Source organism: Artemia franciscana, chromosome 4 (assembly GCF_032884065.1).
Source record: "Artemia franciscana chromosome 4, ASM3288406v1, whole genome shotgun sequence".
In the NCBI taxonomy this organism is placed as follows: domain Eukaryota; kingdom Metazoa; phylum Arthropoda; class Branchiopoda; order Anostraca; family Artemiidae; genus Artemia; species Artemia franciscana.
This window is the reverse complement of record NC_088866.1, coordinates 17262185-17287691: the sequence shown is the minus strand read 5'-3', so window position 1 is coordinate 17287691 and position 25507 is coordinate 17262185. Positions and strand designations below refer to the sequence as shown.

The window sequence follows — 25507 nt, the reverse complement described above, 5'->3', positions numbered from 1 at the left end:
GGAAGCAGCCCCATTCATATACGAAGTAATTTCTGTTCGTTTTAAGTTTTAATGTTGCTCCTTACTTTCAGTTAAAAATAACTTGTATTTTTGTAAAAATAACGCTTTCTCTTTGAGTGTCGTCATTTATTTTTTTCTTTTTTAGTTCTTTTAGTTTTTACCTTTTTTAGTTTTTTTTAGTTTTTTAGATGAAAATTTTTTTTAGTTTTTTCCTTTTTTTCTTTTTAGTTTTTTATTGGTTTTTACCTTTATTTTAGCTTATTTTTCAGTTTTTTCCTTTTTTTTAGTTTTTTTTTATTTTTTATTTTTTTTAGTTTTTTACCTTTTTTTATTTTTTTTAGTTTTTTTAGTTTTTTAGCTTTTTTACTTTTTTTACTAGTTTTTAGTTTTTTTTGTAGTTTTTGCCTTTTTTTAGTTTTTTCAGTTTTTTTTTTTAGTTTTTTATTGGTTTTTACCTTTATTTTAGCTTATTTTTCAGTTTTTTCCTTTTTTAGTTTTTTTTAGTTTTTAGTTTTTTTAGTTTTTTACCTTTATATACTAGCTGTTGGGGTGGCGCTTCGCGCCACCCCAACACCTAGTTGGTGGGGGCGCTTCGCGCCCCCCCCAAGCCCCCCCGCGCGCGTAAGTCGTTACGCGCCATAATAGTTACGCGCCATTGTAGTTGTGTCCCTATGTCCCACCTGTGAATATAGATAGATATATATATATATATATATATATATATATATATATATATATATATATATATATATATAAAAAAAGGCAAGTTTAAAAAGCAAGTTATAAAAAGGCAAGTTTTTGCCTTTTTTTAGTTTTTTCAGTTTTTTTTTTTAGTTTTTTATTGGTTTTTACCTTTATTTTAGCTTATATTATTTTAGCTTATATATATAGCTAGCTTATATATAGCTTATATATATATTAGCTTATATATATATATATATATATATATATATATATATGGTTTTAACTACGTAAAACTTGCGAATATACAACATTCTTTGCTGTCCCATTGTCTTTGCATATAAATAGATTGTCAGGTTTACCGACTCTTGAACATGCAACATATAATGGTCCATGGGAAAACAATCTGTATTCAGATCTATACCTCATGATTCTAATGATTGCCCTTGAGCTTTGTTGATGGTGATTGCTAATCGACCATTCCCTGTCCCGGTGTCCCGGTCGTCATTTACATCCCCCTGTTTCCCCCGGTGTCCCCGTTGTAGTTGTGTCCCTGTGTCCCGGTCGTCATTTATATTCCCTGTGTCCCGGTCGTCATTTGTATCCCGGTGTACCGGTCTGTATATACATTCGTTTTTTAGTTTTGTTTTTCTCCTTTATTTTTTTCCTTTTTTTTTCTTTTTTAGTTTATTTAGATTTTTAGATTTTTTAGTTTTTTTATTAGTTTTTAGTTTTTTTTTCTTTTTAGTTTTTTTGTAGTTTTTACCTTCTTTTTAGTTTTGTTAATTTTTTTTTTTACTTATGTCCTGGTCGTCATTTATACTCCCTGTGTCCCGGTGCTTCGTTGATTGCTAATCGAACATTCCTTTTGTCCTGGTCGCTTTCTCTTTGAGTGTCGTCATTTATTTTTTTCTTTTTTAGTTCTTTTAGTTTTTACCTTTTTTAGTTTTTTTTAGTTTTTTAGATGAAAATTTTTTTTAGTTTTTTCCTTTTTTTCTTTTTAGTTTTTTATTGGTTTTTACCTTTATGTTAGCTTATTTTTCAGTTTTTTCCTTTTTTTTTAGTTTTTTTTTATTTTTTATTTTTTTTAGTTTTTTACCTTTTTTTAGTTTTTTTAGTTTTTTTAGTTTTTTTAGTTTTTTAGCTTTTTTACTTTTTTTATTAGTTTTTAGTTTTTTTGTAGTTTTTGCCTTTTTTTAGTTTTTTCAGTTTTTTTTTAGTTTTTTATTGGTTTTTACCTTTATTTTAGCTTATTTTTCAGTTTTTTCCTTTTTTTAGTTTTTTTTAGTTTTTAGTTTTTTTAGTTTTTTACCTTTTTTTAGTTTTTTTTTAGTTTTTTTAGTTTTTTAGCTTTTTTATTTTTTTTATTAGTTTTTAGTTTTTTTTGTAGTTTTTGCCTTTTTTTTAGTTTTTTTAGTTTTTTAGCTTTTTTATTAGTTTTTAGTTTTTTTTTGTAGTTTTTGCCTTTTTTTAGTTTTTTTAGTTTTTTAGCTTTTTTATTTTTTTTATTAGTTTTTAGTTTTTTTTGTAGTTTTTGCCTTTTTTTAGTTTTTTCAGTTTTGACGTCACCTGATCCAGTTTTTTCAGGTGACGTCACCTGATCCACGATCCACAGATCCACAGACAACTTATTTTTATATATATAGATAGTTTTTTTTTTTACTTATGTCCTGGTCGTCATTTATACTCCCTGTGTCCCGGTGCTTTGTTGATTGCTAATCGAACATTCCTTTTGTCCTGGTCGCTTTCTCTTTGAGTTTCGTCATTTATTTTTTTCTTTTTTAGTTCTTTTAGTTTTTACCTTTTTTAGTTTTTTTTAGTTTTTTAGATGAAAATTTTTTTTAGTTTTTTCCTTTTTTTCTTTTTAGTTTTTTATTGGTTTTTACCTTTATTTTAGCTTATTTTTCAGTTTTTTCCTTTTTTTTAGTTTTTTTTTATTTTTTATTTTTTTTAGTTTTTTACCTTTTTTTAGTTTTTTTAGTTTTTTTAGTTTTTTAGCTTTTTTACTTTTTTTATTAGTTTTTAGTTTTTTTTTGTAGTTTTTGCCTTTTTTTTAGTTTTTTCAGTTTTTTTTTTAGTTTTTTATTGGTTTTTACCTTTATTTTAGCTTATTTTTCAGTTTTTTCCTTTTTTTTTAGTTTTTTTTAGTTTTTAGTTTTTTTAGTTTTTTACCTTTTTTTAGTTTTTTTAGTTTTTTTAGTTTTTTAGCTTTTTATTTTTTTTATTAGTTTTTAGTTTTTTTTGTAGTTTTTGCCTTTTTTTAGTTTTTTTAGTTTTTTAGCTTTTTTATTAGTTTTTAGTTTTTTTTGTAGTTTTTGCCTTTTTTTAGTTTTTTTAGTTTTTTAGCTTTTTTATTTTTTTTATTAGTTTTTAGTTTTTTTTGTAGTTTTTGCCTTTTTTTAGTTTTTTCAGTTTTGACGTCACCTGATCCAGTTTTTTCAGGTGACGTCACCTGATCCATCCACAGACAGACAGACAACTTATTTTTATATATATAGATATATATATATATATATATTTTTAACTACTTAAAACTTGCGAATATTCAACATTCTTGGCTGTCCTATTGTCTGTGCATATAAATAGAGTGTCAGGTTTACCGACTCTTGAACATGCATTATTCTAATGATTGCCCTTGAGCTTTGTTGATGGTGATTGCTAATCGAAAATTCCCTGTGTCCCCGTCGTCATTTATATATCCCCCTGTGCCCCCCAGCGTCCCCGTTGTTGTTGTTTCCCTGTGTCCCGGTCGTCATTTGTGTCCCGGTGTCCCAGTCTGTAATTTCTCTTTGAGTGTCGCGGTCGTCATTTATATTCCCTGTGTCCCGGTGTCCCGGTCGTCATTTGTGTTCTGGTGTCCCGGTCTGTAATTTCTCTTTGAGTGACCTGGTCGTCATTTGTATTCCCTGTGTCCCGGTGCTTTGTTGATGGTGATTGCTAATCGAACATTCCTTGTGTCCCGGTCGCTTTCTCTTTGAGTGTCCCGGTCGTCATTTATATTTCCTGTCTTGGTGTCCCGGTCGTCATTTGTGTCCCGATGTCCCGGTCTGTAATTTCGTCAGTCGACAAATATGACGTCAGTCGACACACAAACATGACGTCACTCGACACACACACACACACACACAGACATCTTATTTATCTTCTATATATATAAAAATAAGTTGTCTGTCTGTCTGTGGATCTGTGGATCTGTGGATCAGGTGACGTCATGTTTCGGCTGACGTCATGAAATTAGTTGCCGTCATTTTTGCTTTGAAGGTGACGTCATTCAAGTTATATAAGACATATGTTCGCGTAGAAATCTATTAATATTTAAGTTTACAATGACTGATGAAGATGCTCAAAGAGTCTATGCCAAAAAACTTGCTGCTGATAGAGAAAGTCAGAAAAGAAAGCGTGCCGAGGAACTACCAGAGCAACGCGAAAGCAGACTTGCTGCTAAAAGAGAAAGTGAAAAAAGAAGGCGTGCCGAGGAATCAAAAGACCAGCAGGGAAACAGGCTTGAGGCTGATAGAGAAAGAAAGAACAGAAAGCATGCCGAGGAACTACCAGAGCAACGCAGAAGCAGACTTGCTGCTAAAAGAGAAAGTGAAAAAAGAAGGCGTGCCGAGGAATCAAAAGACCAGCAGGGAAACAGGCTTGAGGCTGATAGAGAAAGAAAGAACAGAAAGCATGCCGAGGAACTACCAGAGCAACGCAGAAGCAGACTTGCTGCTAAAAGAGAATGTGAAAAAAGAAGGCGTGCCGAGGAATTACAAGAACAGCAAGAAATCAGGCTTGCTGCTGATAGAGAAAGTAAGAAAAGAAAGCGTGCCGAGGAATCACAAGAACAGCAAGAAATCAGGCTTGCTGCTGATAGAGAAAGTAAGAAAAGAAAGCGTGCCGAGGAATTACAAGAACAGCAAGAAATCAGGCTTGCTGCTGATAGAGAAAGTAAGAAAAGAAAGCGTGCCGAGGAATCAGAGCAATCTGAAAGTTATCGCCTGGCATTCAGGTACAACCCAGTCGATGATTATAGCTTGAGTAGATGTGTTCAAATCGGGACAATGTCTAAAATTTGTCCCTATTGCAAGGCCTTGAAATTCAATGGTGAAACAATGGGAATGTGTTGCGCCTCAGGAAAAGTTAAACTTCCTCTATTGGCTGCACCACCAGAGCCATTGAAGACTTTCCTTACTGGAACTACGTCAGAATCTAAGCGTTTTTTGTCAAAAATCAGACAATACAACTCATGTTTCCAAATGACGTCGTTTGGAGCCCAAATCGAAAATCCAGATCAATTTATGTCTACTTTCAAAGTAAAAGGGCAAATTTATCATAAAGCAGGGTCCATTCTACCATTCTCAGGCGAGAATCATAAATTTTTACAATTGTACTTCATCAGTGATAGAAATTCTGAATTGAATGCACGTTGCGAAATTTCTCCCAACGTTGAAAGGACAATCGTTTCCCAATTGCAACATCTTTTCCACGAAAATAATAATTTAGTGCGTCTGTTCAAAACAGCCATCGATTTGATGCCTACTGATACTCATAAAATTGTTATTTCCGCTGACAAAACGCCTCCTGGCCAACATGTGCGTAGATACAATGCTCCGACTATCGACGAAGTGGCAATCGTTATGGTCGGTGATCAGTTTGGATGAAGAAAATTATATTTTAAAATGCCGTGAATTGTTTCACCAATTTGTCGTGGATATGTATGCTAAAATTGAATCAGAACGTTTGCTATATATCCGCCTGAATCAGACCAAGCTCCGCTCTGAACAATACATTCATTTGCGAGATGCAGTTATAAATGACGACTTGCCGTAAAAAAAAAACAATGGAAAACCTAATAGATGCCACAATCTTGACAGGGCCTTATGAGGGTGAGGCTGTTCTTATTCCTCGCATTCCCATGATTCCAACGGATCTGCTTTTTCAATTTAAAAGATTGCAATTCCCAATTCGATTAGCATTTGCAACCACCATCAACAAAGCTCAAGGGCAATCACTAGAAAAATGCGGTATAGATCTTAATACAGATTGCTTTACCAATGTACAATTGTATGTTGCATCTTTGAGGGTCGGTAAACCTGACAATCTATTTATACGCACAGACAATGGGACAGCGAAGACTGTTGTATATTCACAAGTTTTACGTAGTTAATTTGTATTGTATCTATCTATCTATCTATCTATATAAAAACGAGTTGTGTGTATGCATGTTTGTTTGTTTATAAAAAGAGCGTTTGCATATGACGTCATTATTAGTACATACGGCTTTGTATATGGACAGACAATGGGAAAGCCAAGAATGTTGTATATTCGCAATTTTTACGTAGTTTGAAACACATATATAAATCTATCTATATTCACAGGTGGGACACAGGGACACAACTACAATGGCGCGTAACTAATATGGCGCGTAACTAATATGGCGCGTAACGACTTACGCGTGCGGGGGGGCTTGGGGGGGCGCGAAGCGCCCCACCAACTAGGTGTTGGGGTGGCGCGAAGCGCCACCCCAACAGCTAGTATATATATATAGATATGAGGGGGTTCACCCCCTTGTCAGTACCTCGCTCTTTACACTAAAGCTTAAATTTTGTCCCAACTCATTAAGAATGACCCCTGAATCACAAAAGCCATAGAATAAATAGTTAAAATTACTAAAAATACTTTAGCGTAAAGAGCGAGGTATTAGGAGGAGGTGAGCCCCTCATAGGCGTAATAATTTCTGTTCGTTTTAAGTTTTAATACTGCTCCTTACTTCCAGTTGAAAAAACTTTTTCATATTTATTTTTTCAATGTTTTTTTTTAAATAATGCTAGAAAATCTTGCGCTCCCTTCATGGAAATTTTCTTCCCCCAAGACAAATTCCTCGATGAAAAGTTCCCTGAACATATCTCCCTCTTCTCAGCCCCTCGCCCCAACCAAAAAATCCACCTGAAAACGTCAGTACACTTTCCAATAACCATTACTATATGTAAGCACTGGTTAAAGTTTGTAACTTATAGCCCCTCCCACGGGGACCTTGGGGGGAGTAAGTCGTCCCCAAAGACATAGTTATAAGGTTTTTGACTACGTTTAATGAAATTGCTATCTCATAATTTTTATACGATGAGTTTGGGAAAATAATTAGCGTGGGAGGGGTCCTAGGTGCCCTCCAATTTTTTGGTCACTTAAAAAGGGCACTAGAACTTTTCATTTCCGTTGGAAGGAGCCCTCTCGCAACATTCTAGGACCACTGGGTCGTGATCTGCCTTCTGGCAAAAAATACAAAATTCCACATTTTTGTAGATAGAAGCTTGAAACTTCTACAATAGGGTTCTCTGCTACACTTAATCTGATAGTGTGATTTTCGTTAAGATTCTATGACTTTTAGGGGGTGTTTTCCCCTATTTTCTAAAATAAGGCAAATTTTTTCAGGCTCAAAACTTTTGATGGGTAAGACTAAACTTGATGAAACTTATACATTTAAAATCAACATTAAAATGCAATTCTTTTGATGTAGCTATTGGTATCAAAATTCCATTTTTTAGAGTTTTGGTTACTATTGAGCCGGGTCGCTCCTTACTACAGTTCGTTACCACGAACTGTTTGATGCATGCTAGTTTACTGAAGAAGCTACTCTATATGTTTAACATTCTTTGAAAAACTGAACTACTTGAGGGATCATTACTCCAACTTAAAATGACTGCTTGTGCCATTCAGGTTTTACTGAAACTCTACATATTTTTATTCGTAATAAGATTTAAATACTAATAAAGTTTACAGGAAAGAAAAATTGTGTATTAGAATTAATGTATTTGTGGCTTTCAATTTAGTTTCCCTTTTGAAAAGGATAATTGTTCACCAATACTTTTCTTTTTGATTCCATTCCATTTTGAAGAACAGAAAATTGGTGCATCAATAAAAGATTTTCTGCGTCAATCGTTGTGTTTTCAAAGAAAATTATTTTTAATCAATGTCCTAAATTGGTGAGTGTTGGGACCATTGCCCCTGTTTATCAGATAAATGCCCATTAATAAACTTAATTTTGTTTTTCTTGTACTTCATTATTTCATCCCTGGTATTAGCTTTCGTTAAATATCTTTTTGTCCTATTAATATCCTCTCTTAGTTAGCCTTTTACGAGACGTCTTGAAAGAATTTGGCTGGACGTACATGAATCTCCGACTGATAGGTAGGCCGCGAAGTGCCCTTATTTAATTTTGTTCTCAGTTCGTTCTGTGATTCTAATTTGAAAGATTATTTTTCTACTTTTGACTTCTTTTTGACTAGCCTAGATTTTATGATAGGTTATTTGATTGACTAGAGTTATAGTACATGGAAAGGGTCCTGTATAACTGGAGATGTGTTTCCTGGGGGAAATTAAGATTTTAAATGTAGAAGGTTTTGCTTGATACCGTGGGCAGATAGCGTTACCAGCCTTGGTGTCAGAGAACTTACCCTAGCGGCCTCAGGACTGACCCAGGTAGCCCGCTAGATTACGAATTGGTGGCAAAATAGTCCATGAAAGACCATGGGCCATGATACCATACCCTAGCACCATCAGTAGTGGCACTGGTGGGGCTGTGCCACGTGCCCAGGTGGCACAAGATAATTACACTGGTAGTGCTAGGAACGAATAGTGAGTCAATAAGTTGATTGATATTTTTTTTTCTTATGCATTTGAAATGAATTAATTTAAAAGGAATAAAGCAGGGATGAAGATTTACTGAACTATAGGATAATACAAACAGGTAAATGAAATTTGAGAAATTTATAATTTCTGAAAAAGCTATTTCCGCTTTTTAGCCCTCCCAAATCGTGTTTTAGTGTGTCTAATCTATAGTTGCCAGAGTGTCTAAGTTATGCAAATGTCTAATATAAATAAAGCATTAAAATATGAATTAAGGAAGTTTGAACTGCAGGCCACGGGTAAAATCGCCGGAGTTCTGGAAAATGCAGCCAGATGGCATAGTGGTAAAATATTGTATAATCATTATTTACATTTTAAGAAAATTAAGAGGGAGCAGTCAATCTGTACTTGTCTCAGTTAAAGGTAGGAACAGAAACAATTAGTGATAAGGAAATTGGTAAAGATAGATGGGCAGGACATTTTGAGAATATATTAATCCAAAAACACATGAATTTTCAAATGGGGAAAAATCGGTATAATTAGACAGTGAAAAATACAGGTACAAAAGTCCGGATATTTCGATTACCAGTGATCGTCATCAGTAGAATTACAGAAATAACATAATTGAAACTAGGATGTTTATGCACAAAAAAGTAAATAACTTCTCGGGTCATTCATAAAATAATGAACTTCCGGATTATTCACTAGATTATTTTCAGAGAGAGTTCACTGACAAAGTGAACTAATAAACTAATAAGTTTTATTAAAGTTATTTATTAAAGTTTATTTACTAATTGCATGATAAAGTTACACTGTAACTCTATGATGTTTAAAGTTATTAAATCATGAATAAGTTACAGGAAATTATATGAAAAAAATGTAAAAGTTTGTGACAATTTGGAAGTGAAGGAAGATTTATTTTATGAGGAAGAGTTAGAGACAGAAGTAAAATGATTAAAAAATAATAAGGCCTCAGTTGCTGAGAGTGTGGCAAATGAGTTCTTGAAATATAGCGGTTGTGAAGCAGGAGATAAATTACTAAGGATTATGAGCATGATTTTTGAAAAAAGGGAAGTACCCAGTGATCTTAGGAAAGTTTAATTATAAAAAAAAGGTGATGATAGCAAGTGTGGCAAACATAGAGGCATTATACTGGTTTCTATTGAAGACAGATCACTTAGTATGATGATACTTTTTAGACTTTGAGATGCTGTAGATAAATTTTTGAGCGGAGAATAGTGTAGTTTTAGGAAGGAGAGAGGTTGCTTTGGCTGGATTTTTAGCCTAAGATTAATAATTAAGAAGTGTCTGAGTTGTCAGAACCTAATCCTCTGTTTTATATATTATAAACAAGCTTTTGATTCAGCCAATAGAAGAGCTCCAGTGAATGTCCTATCCTCGTGCGATATATCAGATAAATCCGTTTGAGTGATTGGTTCTATGTACGAGAATGACATTGCTACGGTTAAGGTAGGAAAGGAGGTTAGTAGCTGGTTTCGTATAGGATCAGATATTAAGCAGGGTTGCGTTCCATCTCCATGTATGTGGATCATTGTGATAGACTTTATCCTAACCAACAAAGCAAAGGCAATGTTTGATCATCTAATCAAGTGGGAAGGTAAAAATTTCCGAGATTAAAATTATCTTGATGACCTGAGCGATTAAAATGTTAGAAAAATGAATCATTTTTGGTTGTTTTCAGAGTTCAGGGTGCAATAATAGGTTTGAAAAATAATTTCCACAAGACTGTATCACCTAGACTAGGAACAAATGAAGGTGAAAAAATGACTGATTGGGTAACGGGAAGTTATCTTCACTTATTTGAATAGTGCCAAACAGTTCGTTGTAACGAACTATAAGTAAGGAACGATCCGGCTCAATAGCAGCCGGAACTCTAAAAAGCGGAATTTTGATACCAATGGATACATAAAAAGTATCAGATTTTTTTGCTGATTTCAAATATATAAGTTTCATCATGTATAGTTTGCCCATCAAAAGTTACTGCCTGCGAAAATTTGGCTTATTTTTGAAGAAAGGATGAAACACCCCCTAAAGGTCACAGAATCTTGATGAAAATCATACGAACAGATTTGGCGTATCAGAGAGCCAGACTGTAGAGGTTTCAAGCTCCTATCTGGAAAAATGTGGAACTCTGTCTTCTTTACAGAAGAAAGATCACGGATGCCTGTTTATTTGTTTGTTCTTTTTCTTCTCGGGAGTGAACATATCGACCCAGTGGTCCTAGAATGTCACGAGAGGGCTCATTATAACGGAAATTAAAAGTTCTAGTGCCCTTTTTAAGTGACCAAAAAAATGGAGGGCAACTAGATCCCCACCCACGCTCATTTTTCTCAAAGTCGCCCGATCAAAATTTTGAGATAACCATTTTGTTCAGCATAGTTGAAAAATTTGATAACTATGTCTTTGAGGATGACTTAATCCCCCGCAGTCCCCGGAGGAATTGCTGCAAGTTTTGCCCATTTTTACAGATGGTATTGATTATTGGGAAGTATACAGTCGTGTTCAGGGAGATTTTTTCTGGTAGGGAGGGTTAGGGGGAGAAGATTACGTGGGAGGATTAGTCCATGGAGGAATTTTTCATGAGGGAAGGAAATTTTCCATGAAGGGGGCGCCGGATTCCCCAGTAACATTTAAAAAACCAAACAGTTTGTGGTAACGAACTGTAAGTAAGGAATGAATCGGCTCAATAGTAACCGAAACTCTAAAAACAAAATATCGATATTAATAGATATATCAAGAGAATCGGCTTATGATGCTGATTCAAAATATATAAATTTACCAAATTTAGTGTTACACATCAAAAGTTAAGAGCCTGAGAAAATTCGCCTGATTTTTGAAATAGGGAAGAAATACCCCCTAAAGTTCAAGGAATGTTAATGAAAATTACATCATCAGATTCAGCGTACTAGAAAACTTTACCGTAAAAGGTTCAAGCTCCTAGATACAAAACTGTGGAATTTTACTATTTTTGCCAGAAGGCATTTCATGGATGATTGTTAATTATTTCTTTTTCGGGGTGATTGAATCGAACTAACGATCCTAGGATATCAGGAGAGGGTGTATTTCAACAGAAATTGAAAGTTCTAGTGCCCTTTTAAGTGACCAAAAGATTAGTGGGCTACTGACCTCTCCATATTTTTCCCCAAAGTTATCTGATAAAAATTTTGAGATATTCATTTTGTTCAGTATAGTTGAAAGTTCAAACAATTCAGTCTCTAGGGGTAAAATGAGAGGCCTTTAAGTTATGGAATTTCCGTGTTGTTTACGTATAGTATCTGTTATTGGGATCTATACAGACATTTTTCGGTGATGGAGTGGGGGTTCTGTGCTTGGGCCGGATTTCCATAGGGAGTATATTCTTTTGGGAGGGAACTTTCTGGGGTGAATTTTCTAGGGAAATTTTTCACTGGTTGAATTTTACATAATTCCTATGCGAAATTCTTTTTAACTGTCTTATATTCTCTTTCCCAAATCAAGTATGCACGTAGAGATGTTCCGCGAGAATTATTCGAAGGTTATTTTCCGCGTGTCCGTGTGTTTCAACGGAAGGGGGTATATCCAGAATGATTGAGAAATCGGTTAGAAATTAAAGTCTCTTTACAAATGAGAGTTTGATAAGAAGAATTTTTCATGCTGAATCGTCTGCAAGACATTTTACGTGGGGGGGGGGGTCAGCGAGGAGGGAACTGTCTTGGAGGAATTTGACGGAGGGGGTTGCACTATAAGTTGGATGAAATTCCCCGGGAGGAATTCCTCGTGAGGGGGGGGGGTATATTTCTTGAAGTTGAGGCAGATTTACCCGTGCTATTTGAAAAACGATCAGAAATTAAATAAATAAAACAAGATTTTTTAACTGAAAGTAAGAAGTAACATTAAAACTCAAACCGAACAGAAATTATTCCGTATATAAAGGGCTCCCCCGCCCCCCCCCCCTCTTGAATGCAGCTATAGCGTAAAGAGCATGGTATTGAGGAGAGGTCAATCCTTCATACACGGAATAATTTCTGCTGCTCAAAATCATCCTTATTACGCTAATCCTTGGATTTTATCCCAACTCATTAATAACGACTCCTAAAATACAAAGGTCACTTAATTAGACCATTAAGAAGAATTTTTAAGCTCCAAACAATAATTTGGCATGGAGGCCAAGGTGTTTAGGAAGAGGCAAGCACCTTCATATAGCAGAAAGGGCTGTAAGTTGTGAAATTTGACCATATTGCTTACACGTTGCATTAACAGGATTAAGTATAGTTACATTAAGTAACATTAGTATAAGTACATTGAACATTAAGTAACAATTTAACGAGAAGAACGAGGTGTTTAGGAGGGGGCAACGCCCCTCATATACCAGCAAGGGCTGTAAATTACGTAATTTGCCCACACTGTTTGTGCGTAGTATCAAATAGCTCATGATAACGAACTGTAAGTAAGGAGTGACCCGGTTCGATAGTAACCGAAACTCTAAGAACCTGAATTTTGATACCAATAGATACATCAAAGAATTGAATTTTTATGCTGACTTTAAATGTAGACATTGCATCAAGTTTAGCCTTACCTATCAAAAGTTGTATCACCTGAGAAAACTCATAGAATCTTAATGAAAATCACACCATCAGACTCAAAGTATCAGAGAACCCTACTGTAGAGGTTTCAAGGATCACAGATGCGTGCTTATTTGTTTTTGTGTGTGTGTTTTTTGTTTCTATTTCTTAAGGGTGGTCGTACCGACCGAATAGTCCTAGAATATTGCGAGAGGGCTCATTCGAGTGGAAATTAAAAATTCTAGTGCCCTTTTTAAGTGACCACAAATATTGGAGGGCAACTAGGCCCCCTCCCAAGATAATTTTTTCCGAAAGTCACCGGATCAAAATTTTGAGATAGGCAGTTTGTTCAGCATTGTCAAAAAATCTAATAACTTTGTCTTTGAGGACGCTTAATCCCCCACAGTCCTGGGGGAATGGCTACAAGTTATGAACTTCCCATTGTTTATATGTCTATGGATTATGGATTATTTTGGGTCCCTGTTAGACTGAACGTATTTCAAACAGCAAACCTTGCAAAAAATTTAGCTCTATCCGGTTATTTAGGGCTATTATGAGGGAGGGACTGTGATAGCTAGGATGCATTGTGTAGATTGCCAAAGATCTTCTTTTTCGGCAATCCATCTGCAGGTTGCTACCGAATGGGGTCGAACTAGGTCGTAAGAAATGATTTAAAGGAAATTGGAAACTCTTGGGAAGGTGTCAATAGGGAAGCTTTGAATAGATTAGTACGGAGGGGAACATGCGCAGCTGTGTTGGCCTGAGGCAATTGCTGCTGCAGTGAGTTGTTAGAATAGTAGCAGTAGTACTGTATTGAAAGCTAATAGCTATTGACTACTCGGTGGTAGATTGCTCGCCTGCCACGTTAGCGGCCTTGGTTTTATATCGCTTGATAAAAATTTTTTCGCCTGTAAGAGTTTTAGAAATCTGGGACCCTGGGATAGTACTTAAAATTGTTTAATGAAAGTGTAAAAGCTTCTTCGAAAATTTGTGATAAAAAATCTTATTCAAAAAAAGAAAAAAAGATATCACTCTGAGACTTCGGAATATGACATCGGTTTCATTGTTTATTTTATTTTAACATCTAAATTGTAATTTTGTTTAACTATGTTTGGTTTACTTTTATTCTCACTTTCGCTTTTATTATTTTTTATATTTATAGTTTTTTTTATTTCATATTTGTGTTATTTTTAGTGTATTTTGCTATTATTGCGTTTGATTTTTGCTCGCATTTAATTTGATTTCTTCAAACGTATTTTTTGTGCACATATTTTATATTTGTTTATATTTTACACGTCTTTTAATTTTATTTTGCAATGTGTTTAAGTTTGAGATCTTTCTAGTGTGATGACGATGAAACTGAAATACTTCTTCGAAAAGAAGTAGCTCTATGGCGTGATGCCGTTATTGACGTCGACGCTATGGCTGAGAGACTAGGCTTAGTCTTAGGAACTAATTCAGCTTTAAAGAAAGATTTTGAAGATCTAAGAAGCAGACTTGCGGTAAATAGTATACCTCTCCTTTTACACTTTTTTTTTTAATTTATTAGAATAATAAATATAGCATTAGAAAAATATTTCAAGTGATCCGCTTGCTTAAATTTTTGCGGATGGCAAAGAATCTAAGCCATTCAAAACCTTCAGGAATATGGTTAATGAGCCGAATCCATGATAGACGAAGTAAATTACTGATATGATATAATACAGCGGATTGAATTACTGGTAATTCACCATTTCTTGTGTGGGGTCTACCTGATATTTAGATGTGTAATATGTAAAGAAAACTTCCCCTCAAATGGGGGTGTCTTCGAACGAAAATAAAGGCCTATATTCACCTGCATTGTTTTCTAATCCTTTTTGATCACCAGTCATCAATTTTTGGATAATGGTTTCTAGTAGGTGAATCGCTAAGAACGTCCACTTTGAGGCTGTAAAAGCTTAGGTCGCAATACTGTTTACATTTATATTTACTTAAATACTATTAAATATTATTATTATGAAAATTATTATATATATTATATTAAAATTGTAATTTAATTATTAATTATATGTTAATTATTAGCATTATTAATATTTATTAATTATTAATATTTCAATTATTATCATCAATTATCAATTATTATCAATTATTAATATTTACTTATTAATTAATTATAATTATTAATTATTATTTAAAATATTATTATTAAAATATTATTATTAGTAAATATTATTAAATACTATTTATGTTTATATAGAAATAGTAAAATTTTGAGTTTACGATCCTAAATATTTCTTGAATTCTATTAGACTGAAATCTATCTTCATTTGAAGCCAACACATTGTTCCGATAGCCGATATATATATATTGTCCCAATAGACGATTATCCTTATATTGATTAAGCGCATTACAGACAAACAACAGATATGGTTTGGAACTGTACTCACCTCGGGTACCTATTTTATATAAAGTCTTCAATTACCCTGGTATTTTCATCACAGAAAAGTAAATCGTGATGTCAAAACGCTTTTTATAGAAATATTAATAATATAGTGGAGTTACTATGTAGTAGAGTTGGTAGAGTACTACTATGCCTACACTCAAAATAACCTCCTTACAAACTCTAATCAATTTCTTGTTTATTTTATTGAACCAGTGCCATTGATTCATGTCAACTTACTTCAGGGAGAGGGGATATAGGAGACCCGAGGATACCACGAAAACTAATAAATTAAATATGCAACTGCTAAGATAGATAGATAGATAAGTGTATTTCAAAAGGCCATGGGCCATATACACACAAAAATATAAATAAATAGCAAATAAGCAAGGAAATTAAACAACGGTATGAATCACAAAAGAAATTTATCATATAAAACTTTTTCTTCTTATTAAGGATTTATCTATATATACTTCCACTCGAAATATTGTGGTTGGGTTACTATTTTGCAGAATACCCAGAAGCATCAGAATAATCCCGTGCAAATAAATTTCCCGTAAATCCAAGAGGACTGGGCATTTCTGGAGAAAATGATCCAAGTCTTCATCCTCATCTTTATAAAGGGGACAAACATACCGCCTATCAGGATCAACTATCTTTTTTTTTTGTCAAACGTTTTTTGCCTGTTCTGGATTGGAAGGCAATTCACTCTAAGCTGAATCCAACGACGTAGAATCATAGCCGGTAAATTAAATTTAGAATAAACCTCCTCTCTAAAACTGGGTTTTGCCTGATTATAATGTTGTAGAGTTGTAGAATCTAAAACCAGTCCCTGTCAATGCTGAATTTCCTGATTCTCTAATATAAATCGTACCTGGCTATCTAAATATGTTGGTGTATCGCTAGAACAAAGACCATTATTCCATAAATAAGGCATTCCTACTTTTTCTAGTAATGACTTACTAAGCTAGGAACTGCTAAGATTGTTATGTCAAAGTATCTTTCATCATTTCTGTAAAATAATCTGCAGGCATTGGGTAGGCGGTGGTTTGCTCTGGCAAACCACTCAAGGGTTGGTGTTCCTGCCTATAGAGCTTGAGAGTGGTAGGTACCGCAAGGTGCCAACTCCTGCCCCTATTGGGGTAACCACCACCCTTTTAGAGCTTAAGTATGATGTCTTATGGCCGCTCCTTATCTGATGGGGCAAAGTCTTATCCTAGGAGTTCTTTTGTCCACTGTTTGGGCCAGCCACCCATTCAACCGTTGTATACCCAGTTTTCAAACCGAAAATACATCCTATGATCGGACTTCCTTCCTGTAGATGACCAAATGCGCACCCCAAGACAATCCTTACTGATATGTTTACTTTTACCCACTGCAATGTACGTGGTATCTGATAGAAGTTGGACCATCTTCAGCATACGATGAATGGGGTCTCCTCTTCTGTCATGTGTGTATCTGAAGCCAACCTGACGTCTGGCGTCATTGATAGTGAGATCAACATTCCTGGTTACACTCTGCCATAGCTGGATCGCAAAAACCAGAAAAGCTCGATTTGGTGAAGGTGGTGCTGCTATGTATCTTTAAAGTAACATCCCATTTTCGTCACTTTCCATTCCTAGCGATAAGGAGGCTCTTTGAGTGAAAGTTAACCTACCAAACAAATGTGTTGTTATTGGTACTGTCTGTAAACCACCAAAGGTGAAAACTACCAAACATCTGGAGTATTACACGGAATATGTGAAGCAGAAGTTCGCTAAATCAGGTGTAATAATCTAAGGGAACTTTAGCATTCATCATGGGCTGAAAAGTCGTGCGACCAATGTGGGAGGTGTAGTGCTGCTAGATCTGAGTCTTCCTTATGGCCAAGAACAGCTTGTGGAATTCGATAATTATTTTGGTCCTCGTGGATCATCCTGGCTTGATCTCTTCTTAACCGATTATTCGGATTCCCCTAGTGTCGAAAGTTACCCTTTTGCCAGCGACCATGTGGTAGTTATAGCTCGTGGAAACTCAAAATACCTCCACCTGTATAGCATCACCGCGCAGTACCGCGTATCACCGCTGTATAGCACCATCGCGCAGTATCACCTCACAGACTGGGATGGTCTGCGGAACTTCTTATTGGCAAAGCCGTGGAGCGAATTTTCAAAAGAAGCCCCACATAAAGTAGTGGCACTTTACGAAAAAATTATTATAGAGGCTATTGAACCATTCGTCTCATCAAAAACAACAAAAGTCTCATCTCAAGATAAGCCTTGGTTCTAAGCGGGGTGTAGAAAGGTGACAAGGGTCAGAAAGAAGGCTCACAAGAAATGGCATTTGGCTAGTCAGACGAGGACTGGATTCCTTTTATTAGCGCTCAGAACGTGTCTGTTAATGCTGCACGTCAAGCTAGAGCTGATTACAACCACAAGTTTGTAAAAAAATGTAAAGTGTCTCTGCAAAGCGGTGGTGGATGGTCGTCAAAGAAGCTATACTGTCATCTAAAACAACATCAATTCCCTCACTTCATGTTGAAGGGACAATGATCCAGTCAGGACAGGAAAAGGCAGAGGTTCTTGCACAAACCTTTTCAAAGGTGTCTCAACTTCATGACGTCGGAGTCTCCCCTCTTCCCTTTCCACCAATTACAGATACGAAAATCACAAGCGTTAACATAACTGCTTGTAAGGTACTCAGAACGCTAATCCAGCTGGATTATCACCAAGGCTTCAGGACCTGGCACGATGCCCAATCTCTTCCAAAGGCAGAATCCCACCTTACTATTGTAGGATCGCATCGTCCAATAAGCCTGATGTCCTGCATAGGTAAAGTTTATGAAAGCGTCATTAATTAAGACCCTTTACTAATACCTCGAGTCACATCTGTTGTTGGCAGATACACAATACGGTTTTTACAGAAAAAGATCTATATTTGACTGTCTGATTGCGCAGTATGAAGATTGGACTGAGCTCCTTTCTCCGGGGCATGATATTCACCTTCTCCCATTTGACATCGCAAAAGCCTTTTATTGTGTATGGCACAAGGGACTTCTTTGTAAACTGAAAGCCTATGAAGCTGATGGTCGGCTATTTTAGGTGATTGCTGACTTTCTTCGTCAACGTTCATTGCAGGTACTCCTCGACGGCTTCATATAAAAAGTAGACCCAGTCTTATCAGTAGCATCCCAAGGAAGTATTCTTGAGCCAACTCTTTTCTTAGTTTCAGTTTCAACGCATCAAAACGAAAGAACTCCTAATTTCTAAGGTGCGTAATATGAAGGCTCATCCTGATTTCTTCTTCAAAGGAAAGGCAACAACACGAGTTGATACACTACACTTGCTTGAAGTTAACTTCTCTTCGGATCTCTCATGGACTAAATATATCAGTAAAATTAGATCCTCTTGCTCCAAGAAGCTAGGAGTTATCCTAAGATGCAAAAGCCTCCCCTTCCCTGATGAGTCTATTCTGCCACTATTCATTCCGTGCATCAGATTTGTCATAGAATATGCATGCCCCCTCTTCGCTGTTGCAACAAAAAGCCGCATCGCTCCACTCCAACAGATTCCAAAATCGAGGAGCTTGTGCAGCAATCTCTGGCAAAACGATAGATAAAATCCCACAATTTATCCAGAAACGCTTCGACGTGAATTCCATGTCGGTTTTCTACAAGTACACGTATAAACCTCCATCAGAGGAGCTATTGAGGGTCGTTCCTGACAGAGCAAAGCCCTTGTGATCAACTTGCTGAAGTACAGCTCGTCAGGTCTACCTTGAGCAGGGTACTCCCCGCCAACAATATCTGAAAACGAGTTTCACTAGACGATCGGTCGTCACATGGATTAGCTTGCCGGCAGAGGTAATCCCAGAAAATCTTTTCCTTGAGTCATTCAATAAAATGTATAGAAAATACCTCAGTGGTGGAAAATGAGGTAATTACCAGGACTAGCAGCAAATCATCAGTTATGATGGAGCCGCTAAGCCTGGAATAAAAAAACATGCTTTTTACAAGGTGTTCAAGGAGTGGCCACCCTCTAGGTAAACATAGCCAAGATATTATTTGCCCTATGATGTTGGCCCGAGGTGGCTTTGCAACATAATCAGTTGTTTCTGTTTTTTATGGCATTTAGTATCTATCAAGTGACATATAGCAATCGCAAATTCTGTCGGTCAGTCTGTTGGCCTGTCGATCTGTCCGGTTGTCCTGGTTTTGCTAGTTTAGGCACTTCCAGGTAAGCTAGGACGATGAAATTTGACAGGCATACCAGGAACCAGACCAGATTAAATTAGCAATTTTCGTTTCCTCGATTCGAACATCTGGGGGTGGGGTGGGGTGGGGGACGGTTAATCCGGAAAAATTAGAAAATATGAGGTATTTTTAACTTACGAACGGGTGATTAAATCTTAATGTAATTTGATATTTATAAGGATATCGTTCTCAGAGCTCTTATTTTAAATCCCGACTTGATCCGGTGACAGTGGGGGGGGGGGTTATCAACTCTATTTGGGGGAATTGTGGAGGGGGATTATTTCTGAAAAATTAGAAAAAATGAGGTATTTTTAACTTACGAAGGAACGATCGGATATTAATGATATTTCATATTAAGAAGGACCTCGTAACTCAGATCTCTTATTTCAAATCTCGACCGGATCCAGCGTCACTGGGGGGTGGGGGTGGTGGGGGAAAAGGATGAAACTTGGTGGGAAGAATAAAAACAAGTCCAAGATACGTGTGTGACATAACCGGACTGGATTTGCTCTCTTTGGTGGAGCCGGATGGGGGGAGTAATTCGGAAAAATTAGAAAAAAGAGGTACTTGTAACTTACGAACGGGTGATCAGATCTTAATGAAATTTGATATTTAGAAGGAGCTCTCATTTTAAATCCCGACCAGATCCGGTGACATTGGTGGGAGTTGGAGGGGGAAACCAGAATTCATGGAAAGCATATACATTGAGGTATCCATATCTTACGAATGGGTAATCGGATCTTAATGAAACTTGATATATAGAAGAATTTTTTTGTCTCAAATGCTCCATTTTCTATTCAAATCGGATCTGGGTACATAGGGGGGTGGAGGGGGGAAACAAATCTTGGAAACCTGAAATCTTGGGGAACGCTTAGAGTGGAGAGATCGGGATGAAATTTAATGGGAAGAGTAAGCACAAGCTTTAGTACGTGATTGACACAATTGGAACGGATCCGTTCTCTTTGGGGGAGCTGGGGGGGGGTGTTAATTTGGAAAAATTACAAAAATTGAGTTATTTTCAGCTTAAGAATGGGTGATTGGATCTTAATGAAATTTGATATTTAGAAGGATATCATGTCTCAGAGCTCTTATTTTAAATCCCGACCGGATCCGATGACAATGGGGGGAGTTGGTAGGGGGACCTAAAATCTTAGAAAACGCTTAGAGTGGAGATATCGGGATGAAATTTGATGGGATGAGTAAGCACAAGCTTTAGTACGTGATTAATATAATTGGAACGGATCCGTTCTCTTTGGGGGAGCTGGGGGGTGTTAATTTAGAAAAATAAAAAAAAAATTAAGGTATTTTTAACTTAAGATTGGGTAACCGGATCTTAATGAAATTTGATATTTAGAAGGATATCATGTCTCAGCGCTCTTATTTCAAATCCCGACCAGATCCGGTGATATTTGGGGGAGTTATCCACTCTATTTGGGGGAATTGGGGGGGTATATCTAAAAAATTAGAAAAAGCGAGGTATTTTTAGCTTACGAAGGAGCGATCGGGTCTTAATGATATTTCATATTTAGAATGAACTCGTAACTCAGATCTCTTATTTTAAATCTCGACCGGATCCAGCGTCACTGGCGGGGGGGGGAGGATGAAACTTGGTGGGAAGAATAAAAATAAGTCCAAGATACGTGACTGACATAACCGGACCGGATCCGCTCTCTTTGGTGGAGCTGGGTGGGGGGAGTAATTTGGAAAAATAAGAAAAAAGAGGTATTTGTAACTTACGAACGGGTGATCAGATCTTAATGAAATTTAATGTTTAGAAGGATCTTGTGCTTTAGAGCTCTCATTATAAATCCCGACCAGATCCGGTAACATTGGGGCGAGTTGGAGGGGGAAAAGGGAATTTTTGGAAAACATAAAATTGAGGTATCTTTATCTTACGAATGGGTGATCGGACCTTAATGAAACCTGATATATAGAAGGATCTTATTTCTCAGATAATCCATTTTTTACTCGAATCGGATCTGGGGACATAGGGGGTTGTAGGGGGGAAACAGAAATCTTGGAAACCTGAAATCTTGGGAGACGCTTAGAGTGGAGAGATCGGGATGGAATTTGATGGGAAGAGTAAGCACAAGCCTTAATACGTGATTGACATAATTGGAACAGATACGTTCTCTTTGGGGGAGCTGGGGGGCGTTAATTTGGAAAAATTACAAAAATCGAGGTATTTTTAACTTAAGAATGGGTGACCGGATTTTAATGAAATTTTATATTTAGAAGGATATCATGTCTCAGAGTTCTTGTTTTAAATCCCGACTAGATCCGGTGACAATGGGGGGAGTTAGGAGGGAATCTTGGAAAACGGTTAGAGTGGAGAGATCATGATGAAACTTGGTGGGTAGAATAATCAAATGTCATAGATACGTGATTGACGTAACCGGACTGGATCCGCTCTCTTTGGGGGAGTCATGGGGTGGGGCTCAGTTCTTTGGCGAGTTTGGTGCTTCTGGACGTGCTAGGACGATGAAAATTGGTAGGCGTGTCAGGGATCTGCACAAATTGACTTGATAAAGTCGTTTCCCCTGGTTTGACCATCTGGGGGGCTGAAGGGATAGGAAAAATTAGAAAAATTGAGCTATTTTTAACTTACGAGTGGGTGATCGGATCTAAATGAATTTGATATTTAGAAGGACCTCGTGACTCAGAGCTCTTATTTTAATTCCCGACCGGCATTAAGCCTCTGATTTTCCTTTTAAATCAATCTATTAATTTTTAGAATTTTGCTAGAGCTCATACCATATAAGCTTTTGGCTCTTCCGGCCTCGTCACAAGTGCCATATGAACTCTTAGCTGTTGTTTTTCTTTAAGCTAAATTCTAAGTTGTCCTTTGATTGGAACCTTTTTATATTTAATGAATAAGGCCAGCTGGTAATTTCAAAGTGTTTTAGTTGATAATTTTACTTACGAAAAAATTCACTTAATTAGCACCATTATTATCAGAAATTGCCATTAAAAAGAGAAAAAAAAGCTTCGCGCAAGGAATTTGAATGGGTGGGTCGCCCTTCCTCTTTATTTTGATTTTGCTGACTTCAAATTTTAGTGCTACTTTTTAAATTTCATATGAAAAAACACATTTTTTCTATTAATTGGGTTTTATATTCACTTGTTACGTGTACCTGTAATTCAATCCTCGTTCAACTCAACTCCCTCTCATTTTATGTGCCATTCAATACAACTCCCCTTTAACTCAACCTCCATTTTGATTGACCCCTCCCCTTTTCCGCGTGCAACTGAATTGCACACGAGTTGAGTTGAACAAAGGTTGAGTTACATGGGGCCGGATTTGAATGAGATTGAGTTAAACAAGGTTAAATGGAACGAGGGGTTAGGTTGAACAAGGGTTTAGTTAAATCGGCTCAGTTGAAAGAGGTTGAGTTAAAAGAGGAATAAAGTGCATGAGAACCACTTTGCATGAAAAGACTGAGGAACTATTCAAAAACATAAAAACGGACTATGGAAATTTCGATTAAATAAACATTTTTTTTATTCCCGCAATTTCGTTTTAGAAAAATCATTGGCTTGAGTAGTCTTATTTGGTATTAATTATGCATTCGATATGAATCATATTACTGCCCCTATGTTTGTATATTTTTTTTTTTTTTTTTTTTTTTTTTTTTTTTTTTTTTTTTTTTTTTTTTTTTTTTTTTTTTTTTTTTTTTTTTTTTAGTTCCATACCGTAATTTAGTTCAGGAAAAATCATAAGTTCAGCGTTATTGAGCATATCAATTTTGCATTCGATATGAATGAAACTGCTTCAGTATGTTTCTGGACTGTTAAAAAATGTTTGATACAGTCAGTAATGCTGTTATCTGGAAAATAGCCCTTCATTTGCTGATTTAATCTCTATGACACATGAAACTATCCCGGTACTCGAGCCTTCCCCCGAAGATTTGCTTTCATGTAATATAGCACAAAATGTTTCTAGTTTTCATATGTTGATTCTAGAACCCTCTTATGACCTATTTTGGGCATTTTGACTCAGTTCAATTTACTCATCATCAAAATATAAAAAAAATAATGAAAAATGGCCACCGAAAGGTAAATAGCTTCAGCCTTAGATTTTACAAGCCAGTACCTTTGAATAACTATGTTCCTTTTTCTGTTTAGTGTTCTTTCCTTTGACTTGAGCTTGGTATGAAAGATGAGAAAGCAAATGAATGCTTGGGTAAAATAATCAATATTCATAGCTTAATCCAGTTAAGTGGATATTAGGGATTGGGAGATATTTCTTGAGGTAAGTCCGAGTAACCCATATGAAAATTCAAAAAATTTGGCCTGAATATTCTTTTTTTTGCCAATTTTGACCCTTTATTTTTAAATTTTTGCATTTTTTATTTATTCTAACCAATTTTTTTAGAGACTCGAAGATGAGAAGAGCATTTTCTCAACTCTTGAGTCAAGTTTGCGCAAGAGAATCAGTGAACTCGAATCGGAAAATTCCCATCTTAGAAGCCACCTTGAAGACAGCCTGCCACCCACTTACGACTTGCCTTCTGGATCGATTGTGATTAAAGTGACGAATAATCAAGTAGCCAATCATGATTCTCCAAGTGTTTCATTGAGTTCATTATCTGATGGTTTTGAAAAACTTGACCAAAACTCTACAAACATAACTGAATCAATACGTGGTGAAGATGAAATATATATTGAAAATAAATATAATAAAATTGATTCTGACCATATTTACGAAACCACCCATTCCAGCTTGATTATACCTACGAATATTCATAGTCGTTTAGATGATGATACGACGATTGACGAGGTTCTTCAAGAGCTCTCAGACATTGTAATTGATGAGTCTGAAAATAGCTCAGAAACAAAAGACGAAAATCGGTTTGAAGATCGTGCAAGTCCGGATAGAGAATCAGATGAATTAAAAATTGTGCCGACAAGATTTCCCAAACCACCAAAACGTAACCAAGAATTTAATCATGTCGATTTGAACATAACTTATGATGAAAGTGAGACCGATGGATTTCAAGCGCTTGAAAACCATATGCCGAGGTTCAAATCAAGCTTTGGCCGAAAAATAAGCCAAAATTATGGCTCTAATTTTGATCGTTCAGAAAGTGACAGTGATAATGGTAAAGATTTTGGCAAGCCTGTCAAAAAGGTTTATAGTAGTTTTTTAAAGCAAATTCCCGACTTTTATTTGCAAAAAGATGATTCATCCCGATACAGCAATTTTACCGAATATTCGGGTTTACATGATAAGCCAGCAAAAGGCCATCGAAGAAGGACTCAAATAATTAACTATGAGCTGGAGCAAAAGGGAAGGAGGGAAGAAAGCAGAAGGAGATCTAGGAGCTTTGAAAGTTTGCTTGTTCAAGCTATACCAATATCTTCCGAGATGAAAAATAATGACCATGTCAAATCAAATTATCAACTAAAAAGATTTGAGGGAAGCAAATACCACTGTGCAAGGGCTCGCCTCGGCTTTCTAAAATGCAATGCTCAGCCAAAAGGCCTGAATAAAGACCATGTTCATTCGCAATCGGAGTTTTGCACGGAGGGGTTCTTCAAAACTAAAAATCCAAGATTGTTTGAAACTACCTCCGGTCTCTATTAAACGTTATGTTTTGATTTTGTGCTATGTTTGTTAATTTTATACGTAAAATTTATTAAATTATACAAAAGTAAACCCTAATATTATCTAGACAAAATCTGCCAAGTTATTGGATAGTTATTATTCTACCTTTATTTTTGATGGAACAGCATTTGACTGATAAAGGTGGTTGTGAGAGTGGGTGCGAGTTTGAGAGTGAAAATGGTGGGAGTGATGGTTTTTTAGAACTAAAAATTCAAGATTGTTTAACATAAAATCCGTTCTGTATTCAACTTCGAGCACTAAATTTTAAATATCTCATTGCAAAACAAACTCATTTTTCTTAGGATTTGCTTATATTGAGCTCTGGAAAATGCTCAAGTACCGTTTTCGCTTTACGGTGTAATCAACAAAATTCTAAGTAATTTTTATAAAACTAC

At 36.0% G+C, this 25507-nt stretch overlaps 1 protein-coding gene across 3 annotated transcripts in view; it reads left to right on the top strand.

Moving 5' to 3' along the window:
* The window catches only part of LOC136026076 (uncharacterized), a 134696-nt gene extending 109533 nt beyond the window's left edge, over window positions 1-25163 (top strand). For all 3 annotated transcript variants that reach the window (XM_065702269.1, XM_065702270.1, XM_065702271.1), the window contains 2 exons: window positions 14198-14356; window positions 23880-25163. In XM_065702269.1, the coding sequence (XP_065558341.1) occupies window positions 14198-14356; window positions 23880-25091 (1371 nt within the window). In that variant the 3' untranslated portion in view covers window positions 25092-25163. The remainder of the gene's footprint in view (window positions 1-14197; window positions 14357-23879) is intronic.
* The last annotated feature ends 344 nt before the right edge of the window (window positions 25164-25507 follow it).